Consider the following 12,048-nt stretch of genomic DNA (forward strand, 5'->3'; position numbering starts at 1 on the left):
ATATTTTATATAAGTGAGAACAATTTTATTTCCATCGGTAGTTTGTGTTTTTTTTAAGTGCTTAATCCAAAATTTAAAGTTGATTTTTGCAACAACAAACATAAGACGAGACAAAAATTAAAAAACAACATTTTTAAAATTAAAATTCAAGTTACTTTTACAATTTCATGTCAGCATGGTCAAAATAAATAGATAGCAGCTGATTTTAAAAAATGAAAAGCAGTGTTCAATTTTGCATCTAATTCCCAGGCCATCCTTAAATTTTTTTTTTTTTTGGTGGTAACGCGACTCATCATTTTAGATGTGAGTAGGTAGGTAGGTTTATTTTTTTTTTTTATGGTTGACAAATATCGGGAATGATTTAATTTTAGGTGTTGTAATTTTAACACCAGATCTGATGCACCCAGATTTTTAAAACTTATAAGAATCACAAACTCTTACTAAATCATTTGGACAATTGCTGGCACACTGCAAGTTACCAAGAAAATTTTGTCGGTTTTAAAGCACATGTCATCTTGATCGATGGTTTAAGTGCTGAACATGACCTGTCTCTTCAATCACCAGGAGTCCACCTTAACCCCATGTCTAATTAGTTTTTAATTTCGATCTAAAGATCAAATCACAGTTTTAAATTAAATTATACAATTACTGTAGTCATAGGTGTATTTACATTCTTCAATTTATCCTGCTGCATTTATAATTTCATGGCTTCTATACTCTCTCTCTCTCTCTCCATTTTTCTCTGATTCAGTATTTGACATACTTTTGAAAACCATTTTGATGTGAATAGATACAAAATGTGTAATAAAATTCTTATCTAAAAAATAATTGTGCTGCATATCAAAGAATTTTTTTTAATAAAAGGGTTTGAACATTAATGACTGATTTTTAAAATTCATGTAGTAGAGTGAATTTTTTTCCTTTTGATTTTTTTTTTTGTCAAATCAACACAAATAAACAGATGTGATACTTTATAATGACAACCAACCTTCGTATTTCCAACAATTAAAAAACACTGAAAAAAAGAAGAGATTTTTTGCTTTACCTTTGAACATCATTTTCATCATGATCCATTTATTTACTAGAACTGTTCAGTGTGGCATTTACGTAATACGTATGTATTGAAGTTGAACAGTTAAATGACAAGAAAATAATGTATCCAGTATAAAACATCTTTAGTCATTAATTGAATGTATTCGCATTATTTATGTTTATAGCTGGAAAATACGACCCCATGTTGATTTAATCTACTAAAATTTTGAGAACTGTCGCAGTGAAAAACTACATTGGATGGAAAATATAACAATTTTCCCAGAGGCACTTGCTTCGTATACGGGGCACCCTCTAATAAGTAGCTGTAGGGGGTGCCCCGTGTACGAAACAAGTGCCTGTGACTTTTCCCTCAATGACGATTTTAACGTTTTTAAGATAGTGATAAAAAATGTAAGACGAATAAAATCTCAATCTCTTGAAAACCTGGCAAAGTTTTAAGCTTAAGATGACATTTTCAACCCAAATTCCCTCTAGCTTCATAGTAAACGCGTGTATCAATGACAGTAATCATAGAAGTGTTTCCCACGGACTTGTCGTCGCCATTTTTAAACACGGGTTTGTCGTGATCATCAGAATGCTTTTAATAGTTGCATTAAGGAAATCAAGTGTCTCTATAATTCAGACATCAAGAAAAAATTGGTCGGATAAAAACTGAAAGTAGATGCCTTGTAAAAAAAATACATACAGTAAAACTTGTTGAATCCAGATGTTGTGCATTCCGGCATGTTGTTCAGTCCGGCGTAATATTTTAGTCCCTTGAATTTTCTTTATAATTTGTGTTTAATAAATGTTGTTCAATCCGGATCTTACCTATTCTGTAAACCGGCAGCTATTTAAAGAACTAACTGCTCATAATTAGTACAAATTATCTCCTCTAATCTGGCCACTTATTTTTACCTGTGCCCGCTGGTTATTAGAGAAGTCTCGCGTGGGGTAATTATTGTCCCGTAATGATCTATCCTGTATTGACAGTTTAGATTTTAAAAATTTTGATAAAAATGTAAGGAGAGGAAACTCGCAAAAGAACGAGTGATAGTGATGATTGCGTGTAGCATGTCTCTAGAAAAACTTGGAGACTTATTCATGACCTCCTTTCTACTTTCGTTTTGCGTGCAATTCGAATTACTTCCCTTTGTGTCGCTAGTTTACAACGACCATAACGACAGAAGACTTTGGTCCAATATATTCATTATAACATTTGAAATTAACAAATACAGTATCAAAATATTCAAACATATTAATTTTAAAAGAAAGAAATTAATTAGGAATCTGTCCCTAACAAAATAATATTTACAGCCACGATGAGGTTTTGGAGTGTGTTTAAAACATTTAACGATTTTCAAATTTATTAAATGACCAAGAGATATAATATTTCGTTACTAAATAAAAATCTTAAACAGAAATGAAAATTCTGAAGAACAGAGTTCAAAATAAATGAAATAGACGATTTTTGCAAGTGAAACATAAAAAATTAAACATTTGATCAAGTATTTATTTACCACTCTTTGTTTATATCTATGTAATTTTTAACTTGCTATAACGGTTTCATTTTCTCCAATCCGGATGTTGTCTAATCCAGCCAAAAATTTTGGAACCGCTCGTCACCGGATTAGACAAGTTTTACTGTACTTTGAAAAGGTAAAAAAAAAATTGGGTCGGGTGGATTTTGATGAGTTGGTCATGTTACTGCAAAAAAAAAATTTTTTAAGGATGGCCCCATCTGTATTTTTTTTTTCTCTCTCTTTTACTTTAATAAAAGCTTGTTCCCAAAAATATTTATATGAAAAAAAAAATGGGCTTTTAGCTATAGATAAATAAGATTTTTTAACAATCCAGTAGCAAAACCTTGTGAACACGGTGAGTGATGAAATGTGTATAAGAAAAAAAAAGTACACTTCAAAATGAATTTTCCTCTCTGGTACCTCTCTAGTACATCGATTGTTAGAGTTACCTCTCCTGTTTTTATTCATAGAAAAAGATCTTGTATGTTTTTCTTATGCTTTTTTGCTATATATTCATAAAAACTTGCAGAAAAAAATACATTTCTTTTCTGTTGGAAGGAGTGTGCTGAGTTTCAATTTTAGGCATAAAACATTTTACAACCAAAAGTTGATGCAATATGCACTGATGATTTGACAATGTTTACAAGAATCATGATCAACTTAAGTGTTGAGAATGGTGGAGCTGATCTTATAGAGAAAAACAATATCCTCTACAATATTTTAATAATATATATATTCAAGTCTAATATGTAACTTTAAATTGGTCTTATCAAAATCGTATTTCTTTGTCCATTGTCAGAAAATCACCTTTTCTGAATTAAGAAGTAGGAAATTCTGTATGCATTAACATGGCTAAGATCAGATAGCTAGTACAAAAAACAATTTCGAATAAAATTCTAACATTTTGATTAAAACAAATGGACATAGAAGCTCCAGAAACAATTTAAATATATAAATAAAATTAATTACTTCAATGTTTAGGAACTATGACAAAAGGTAGACATGTCAAAACATTAAACACATGGATAAAGAAAAATCTGTGACGACGTTTGCGCCGTCTGCAATGAAAAATTTTTATGACGCTATTTCTCTGTTCTAGAAAAATTGCCATAAGGCCCTATGTCATGGCGGCAATCATATATATATATATTTAAGGAATCACTGTCTAGTTAGTAGAGTATGCCAGGATATCAACGATAATTGGAAACGTGGGATAATTTGCATAACGGGCAAAGCCCGTTATGCCAAATTATCCCACGTTTCCAACCATCATTGATGTCCCTTGCATACTCTACTAACTAGACAGTGATTCCTTATATTTCCATTTCACTGTGAAATAAAATTGTAAATTTAGATTTTAAAAATGTAGACTAATAGATTTAAATTACACGAGGCCTCACATGTCAATTTCAATAGTCCCCGCCCACTGACGTCAAACACAAAGACAGCCGCACGAGAACTACATGCATAATAGGCCTTCTTAGCTCCTGACCTTTCGCTTGGCGAAATTTGCATTCCGGTAGAATGTTCAAGAAATCAACTCTCCTAACTTTCAAAGAGTTATCACAGAGAAAACAAATAGAAATGGAAATATATATATATATATACACACACACAACATCAATATTCTATAATTCAATCTCAATTACACATAAAAAGTTAAAAATTCTTCTTTGTTCATAATTTACCTTGAGAAACTTTGGCATTTCGTACTTCTCCACGAGTTATCCACATCTTTTTTTCTGGATCATAGTATTCCAATGCACTTTGCTCCCTAAATCCATCTGACCCCCCAACTGCATAGATGAAACCTCTTACGGAAGTGACATTGAATCGTCCTCTTGGCACTGTCATGTCTGCTAGTGGAATCCATTTATTGTTGTTAGAATCAAATCTCTCAGATGTTCTAAGACATTCCGAACGGTCATATCCACCTACAAAAAATTATTGAAAGTCTACCTCTGTCATAAACAAGAGACCCATGGGCCACATTGCTCACCTGAGCTCATTGGCTAGAAAGAAGCTGAAATCAATTCAGTATTGAACGGGGAAGGGGATGGGCAAACTTTAATTTACACTACCTCAGGAGCTTCCATATCAATATTACTAATCATAGCTTTGGTGTTCTTAAACAGAAGAATTTAAAGATTTTTTACCTATGTTTTCCACAGTCATGGTAGCTCATTCTGTAGAGCTCTTGCTCCATGATCAGAAGGTTGTGGGTTCGAGCCCTGGCCACGACTGACCTAAGTAGATAAAAAATAGGTAGCAACTGTTTCTTTCGCCAGGCGCTCAAAAGTTGTGGGTCCTTCGGATGAGACCTTAATAACCGAGGCCCCGTGTCACAGCAGGCATTGGCACGATAAAGATCCCTCACTGCTCAATGGCCCTGAGTGCCGAGTAAAGGTCCAAATTTGATTATCTCCCCTTTGAAGGGGGATTGGCCCTTCAATTTTACAATTTAAACTCCCCTTTACCCAAGGATGCTTTGTACCAACTTTGGTTAAAATTGGCCCAGTGGTTCCTGAGAAGAAATTGAAAATGTGAAAAGTTTACAGACAGATGGACGACGGACAACGGGTGATCAGAAAAGCTCACTTGAGCTTTCAGCTCAGGTGAGCTAAAAAAAAAAGGATATATATATAGTATGTGCAGTAAAATTGGATGAAATATCGTCAGCTCATTTACTGTATATTTATTTAAAATCAATAATTCCAACATAAATTACCTTGATATTGCTAAATAATCCACCTTATAACAGTAGCATTATTTTTTTTTTTTTAATGTCATCGTTTCTAAATGCATTAAAATGCAGTGTCCACAATAAGCCCGTGCAGTTGCGTTCTCAGTTACATGTAGCTAATGCATTTATTTTTCTGCGAGATTTGATCACAGTCATTGGTTTCTTAAAAAAATATGCCTTTGTATATATACATCTGATATAAATATTAGAATGAAAAACGATGATAGATAGAGATGGTAACAGTATTAAACACGTGTACATTTAGGAATATGTTGCACCATTAACTGCTAATATGTAAGACTGTAGAAGTAATATCAATATGATCTTTTTTTTTCTCATTATTGTTTTTAATAAAATCATTACATCCTACATATATATTCAGGATAATTTCATAGCTAGTTTTTTCATTTTCTTTCTTTTTGAAATTAATATGATCATGCTCATCAGTACTGATTTTTCATTTACACACATCCTCAAATCAAAAGACCCTCTTTTATCAGCTGACTTTGGGCCCTAAAATAATTTGAACATACAACACACAACAAAAAAAATGATTATATTCAGAGACAAAATGAGTTATAGTGATAGGCTATGAGTTTTAAGATTTCTGTTTAACTGGCCAATACCTTCAGATTGCGTAATCTTACATCGTGAAGTAATAATGGTGGTCTAATAAATAAAATGTCTTGGAAGCAGTTAGTTTAGTTAAATAGTGTCTGTGACTGTTACTCTTTCCATGTGTTTCAGAAACTCGATCGTAGAATTAGACAATCAAAGTCCACAACTGGTCAATTAATTGATAAATCGGCTACAGTATATTATTATCTGTTCACAGAAACGACTATTTTGAAACTGAAAAAAAATCCAGAAGCAATTCATTTCATTGAAATTTTATCATGAATATTTTGTCTTAATCGATGGACTTGATAAATCAATAAACTGATTGAAGGGAAAATGATGCATGTGCCATAACATTTTGTACGATTTTTTAATATTATACTTATGTAATACATGCACAAGTACATATATGAACAGAAACATAAATATTAAGCCCGTCAGCATTTACAGAAAATTGTAATAAACATAATTTGATTTTATTTATTTCATTTTATTCAAACTCTATTAATTTGGTATGATTGATCTTTTTCCTTTTAATATACACTCAGGGTTAAAAAAAAGAAAATAAGTATATATTGACTCGCGTAAATTTCATGGTTGTAATTTCATTTGAAAATGAAGAAATTATGAAACATTGAAGGGACTGGTGTGTTATATGGCTAGACAATGCCTTGCACATTCAGGGAAATTTACCCCAGGTACTCCGGAACAGGTGTGAAACCCCCAGGGCATAACGTTTCCTGCTCTTGGTCTGCTAATCCCTATACACAGGAAATGATCACAACTAATACTTAATACACAAAGAAACAGAATATGTTGAAGTAAACTTGGCATTTGATTTTTTTCTTGAATATTATTGAGAATAATAAGTTTTAGTGATATAACCCCCCCCCCCCCACACACACACACCCTGTTTTAATTGTGTTGTGGAGTTCATCACCTTGCACATCCATCTTCTGTAATTGGAGAAATGTAACTAGAAAACTGACCAGTCAGCAAGGGCCCCGCCAAGGGGTAGAAATATAAGGGTGCAGCTTACAGAATGAGAATTTTAATTGATTACAAAAATTAAAAAATATATGAAGAAGAATATGCAATAACAACTGTATTTATAAAATTTCAAGATAATTCCTAAATATCCAACAGCCTGTAAAGAGTAACCCTGTATTTACATAAGGCAGTAAAAAACATCATATCTATAATGACTCAATTAAATGTTTATTTAAACAAGAATAAATAATGTGTTTTATAAAATGCCAGCCTTCAGTGAATGCAAATATCACCCAGGCTTGACCTCAACTTCAAAACAAACATAAGTTGCAGACAAAGGTTAATTTATCTTAAAATGACAAATAAAGATAAGCCTGGAAAATTTTCTGCCCCATACAAGATAATTAATCCCAGGGGATTAAATGTACTGCTCTCTCATCTTTTCTTCCAAGTTTACAATAAGAAATTTTTCAGTAATGATAGAATGAGTTTATTATCAGACTACCTGTTAAAATTAATAGTATTCTTGAATTTACATATGGCAGCAAAAAAAAAAAATGAATAAATAAAATAAATAAATAAATAAAAAAAAATATCTTGGTTTCAGAATTCAATAAAATCATAACTCATTGTGTATTTTACCAAAATATGAACATTATTTAAATCCACATTTCAGAGAATGTAAACATCATTCAGAATTGACCTTAACTTCAAAACGAACTTCAGCAGACAGAGGTGTTAATTAATCTCAATTTGACAGAAATAGATAATGCTTCAAGAGGAAAGTTAATTAATCCCATGGGATTAGTTGCAGCTTTCATAGTTTACAATAGGAACATTCTCAGCAGTTATCTCTCTTTGCCCTGGCATTCATTCTAATGTAAAGTTAAGGAATCTACCCCACCACCCCAGCTCCAAACTGGATGACTTGGAGAACCAAACTTAGCATCAAAATATGTCTTACTGCCTATTCAACTGACATACCAAATCTGAAATTAATTGGTCAACTACAAAAAAAGTTATTAGAAAAAAACAGAAAATTTGTGGACGGAAGAATGACAGACGGACGGACAGACAGACAGATGAATGGACAGACAGACAGAGTGATTACTAAATGGCACCCGCAAATCCTTGCGGGGCTCTAATTAAATTAAAAACAAAACACTGTTTACCAAAGAAGAAAATATCGAGGAAAAGAAAAATTATGTTACATTTTATTGATATCTTGTATAATGTTCATGCGCCCACTCACAGCAAACTCTCACCATCGAATATGACAGCTTTCCGGATGCTCGACAATTTCAGAGAAATGCTTGCACATTTATACAATAAAGTGAAATTAATTAAAGGAATTATACTGTTCTAAATTTGGTAAAAATACAAAAACATAAACAGTATATAGATGTATTTTTTTCCTCATAGGAATGCTGAAAACTTTAATCGGAACTGACTGTTGTTTAGCATGTGTATGTAACATTATTCACATATAATTTGAAAAGAGAAGTTTTTAGAACTTATATTTCTGACATTAAAATTTGTCATGTTAAACTCTCAAATGACACAGCTTATAAAAAGTTTTCTTGATACTATTTATAACAAAAGATATATCACTTTAGTATTGATATATATATCCCAAAAAAAAAAAAATTAAAAAAAAAGTTTGAAATATCTTCTGCTTTACAAATTCTTTTTTGGAGTTTGTTCATTGTTTTCACCTCACTGTTGCAAAATAAAAGAAAATACTTTCATAAATATACGTTCACTGCGGATTTTTAATTCTCTTTTTTAAAGAAGGAATTTCGCAAAATTCCTGTTCGGGGAGATAACTCCCGTTTGTTTACGATACTAGTTGATCAATGATTTAACCGCAGCGGGGACAGGTAGGTGATGAATTTCCTGCAGAGGGAACACGGTTTACCTGGCCAAATCCCGTGTTGTGTTTATACCGTGACGGGGAACGGGAAATACAGGATCCGTGTTGCCTGTACTGTAGATACTGTGGTGGAAAGATGCATTAAAACATTACAAATAGAATGACAATTGAAAACAATTTTTTTTTTACCAGATAAGTTTTTTAAAATTGATTTTTTTATTAACTAGAAAACTGACCAGTAAGCAAGGGCCCGCGCAGCACAGTTAAGGCTTCAAAAAGTAGGCGGGGCCTAATCTTTAAGGGAAATATTAACTATGACATCACACGAAACTAACAATCCTTATAAATACATCAAACTGAATTGATTTGCAATTTTACACTGTAGGAGATAATTAAACTACATCAAAACTTACTATAACATGCGTTTTTGTTGTTAGTTAAATCCCATATAGCAAGGTTTAAACAAGTCACTGATTGCACTGCACTTGTCGATATGATGTCATCTGTAAAACTTGACGCATTTTGTATGCAGTGAGAGGCGGATCAAGTAATATTTTCACAACGGAGAAATGTATTTTATAAATAAAATATTATTTGAAGATTTTTAGGAGGCCATTAATTTGGATGCAATGTCCTTTTTATGAATTTGTTCATATATTTCCCCTACATTTCCTAATTAACGGATACTGCCGTATATTTGTATGCAGGTACATTGGAGGATGATCTAAGGGTCTTGACAAATCGATCTAGTGCAAGGGCATACCCTCAATGGATCATGACAAGTTTTTAATCATAAACTCTAGAAGTATTAAGCTATTTGAAAAGTGCTGCGATCCTGTTGAAATCTTGAAACTGAATAATTATTTCTATATTTAATGAAGCTGACCCGCAGAAAATTCAGTATGTGTTCATACAAATATGATTTTAACAATGAAATAGTAGAATCTATATAGGATCGCAGCACTTTTCACAAACTACAATAGGTGTTGAAACTATTTTAAAAATTAAACTTCGAATTTTAACTTGGTTATGCCCTTGCACTATTGAAATTTATAGGTGACCCTAATACTGCAAGTATATGTGTAAAAATCACGTGACTACCACATCACGTGATAAGTCTAAATAGAAAATCTAATCGTCCTCAATATGTAGTTAATAACCATAATTACATTTGTCCGATATTAGTAAAGTGCAAAAAAAAAAAATCGCCATCCTGAAAAAGAATATATTTTGTAACATGAAAAATCACCGATATTTCCATTGCGCACCTTAACTGTACTGCGCCTCTAAGAGGTAGAAATATAAGAGTGCAGCTTATGTTTAAAGGTCTACCCTGACACGGACTATGGAATGAAAATTTTTGTTAATATAATTTAAAAATATATAAAGAAGAATAAGCAACAGCAACGGTATTTATAAAATTTCCAGATAATTCTTAAATATCCAACAACCTTTTAATAGTATCCCTGTATTTGCATATGGGAGTAAAAAAAACATATCTTATAATAACTCAATTAATTAAATGTATATTTAGTACGGATGACAATCGAATACACAATTGCTGATCAGTTAACCGCAAGACATTCTGACCCATAAGTCGGTTAATCGTATCAAAAATTCTCCACATAGCTACACTCAAATAAGTAAGACTATAAAGATGTTCATGTAGTAATATTATGCTTATATTTATATATGATCAGAATATTACATACATTATACTTCAATTTTAATGGACAAAGGAAAAACAAGAGGCCCATGGGCCACATCGCTCACTTGAGCACATTGGCTAGGAAAAAGCACAAATCACTTCAGTATTGAAAAGTTTAAAGGGGAGGGGGCTTGGATTTTGAACTACCTGAGGCTGCTTCCATATCAATATAACAAATGGCTTTACTGTTCTTGAGCAGAAGATTTTTAAAGATTTTTTTTCCTATATATTCCCTTGTTAAAAATTTGATCCCCCATTGTGGACCCTCCCTAACACCCCCCCCCCCCCCATATCATTTGAACAAACTTGAATCTACACTACCTGAGGATGCTTCCATATCAATATGACTAAACATGGCTTTTCTGTTGATGAAAAGATTTTTTCCTATATATTCCTATGTAAAAATTTGATCCCACATTGTGGCCCCACCCTACCCCTGGGGTTTATGATTTGAACAAACTTGAATCTACACTACCTGAAGATGCTTCCATATCAATATGACAAAACATGGCTTTGCTATTCCTGAGAAGAAGATTTTTCATTTTTTCCCTATATATTCCTATGTAAAACTATGATCCCCCATTGTGGCCCCACCCTACCCCCAGGGGTCATGATTTGAACAAACTTGAATCTACACTACCTGAGGAAGCTTCCACATCAATATGACAAAACATGGCTTTGCTGTTCCTGAGAAGAAGATTTTTCAAGTTTTTTTTCCCTATATATTCTTATGTAAAACTATGATCCCTCATTGTGGCCCCACCCTACCCCCAGGGGTCATAATTTGAAAAAATTTGAATCTACACTACCTGAGGATGCTCCCATATCAGTATGACAAAACATGACTTTGCTGTTCTTGAGAAGAAGATTTTTGAAGTTTTTTCCTATGTATTCCTATGTAAAACTTTGATCCTCAATTGTGGCACCACCCTAACCCTGGGGGTCATGATTTGAACAAAGTTAAATCTACACTATCTGAGAATGCTTCCATATCAATATGACTTAACAAGGCTTTGCTGTTCTTGAGAAGAAGGTTTTTCAAGTTTTTTTTCTGTATATTCCTATGTAAAACTTTGATCGCCCCTTGTGGCCCCACCCTACCCCAAGGGGTCATGATTTGATACAAACTTGAATCTTCACTACCTGAGGATGAATCCACATCAATATGACTAATTGTGACTTTGTTGTTCTTGAGAAGAAGATTTTTCAAGATTTTTTTCTACATATTTCTATGTAAAACTTTGATTCCTCATTGTGGCCCCACCCTACCCCCAGGGGTCATGATTTGAACAACTTGAATCTGCACTACATGAGGATGATTCCATATCAATATGCCTAATTGTGGCTTTGTTGTTCTTGAGAAAAAGATTTTTCAAGTTTTTTTTCTGTATATTCCTATGTAAAACTTTGATCCCCCCTTGTGGCCCCACCCTACCCCTGGGGGTCATGATTTGAACAAACTTGAATCTACACTACCTGAGGATGATTCCATATCAATATGACTAATCGTGGCTTAGTTGTTCTTGAGTAGAAGATTTTTCAAGATTTATTCCTGTATATT

At 32.8% G+C, this 12,048-nt stretch overlaps 1 protein-coding gene across 1 annotated transcript in view; it reads right to left on the minus strand.

Annotated features, from left to right (window-relative positions):
- The window catches only part of LOC133192071 (influenza virus NS1A-binding protein homolog A-like), a 204,720-nt gene that overhangs the window by 61,760 nt on the left and 130,912 nt on the right, over window positions 1-12,048 (minus strand). Inside the window, exon 9 of the mRNA XM_061327915.1 lies at window positions 4,244-4,489. Within this exon, the coding sequence (XP_061183899.1) occupies window positions 4,244-4,489 (246 nt within the window). The remainder of the gene's footprint in view (window positions 1-4,243; window positions 4,490-12,048) is intronic.

The sequence above is a fragment of the Saccostrea echinata genome, unplaced genomic scaffold (assembly GCF_033153115.1).
Source record: "Saccostrea echinata isolate AGI-Se365-2 ecotype Australia unplaced genomic scaffold, CSIRO_AGI_Sech_v1 ptg000025l, whole genome shotgun sequence".
Taxonomy (NCBI): domain Eukaryota; kingdom Metazoa; phylum Mollusca; class Bivalvia; order Ostreida; family Ostreidae; genus Saccostrea; species Saccostrea echinata.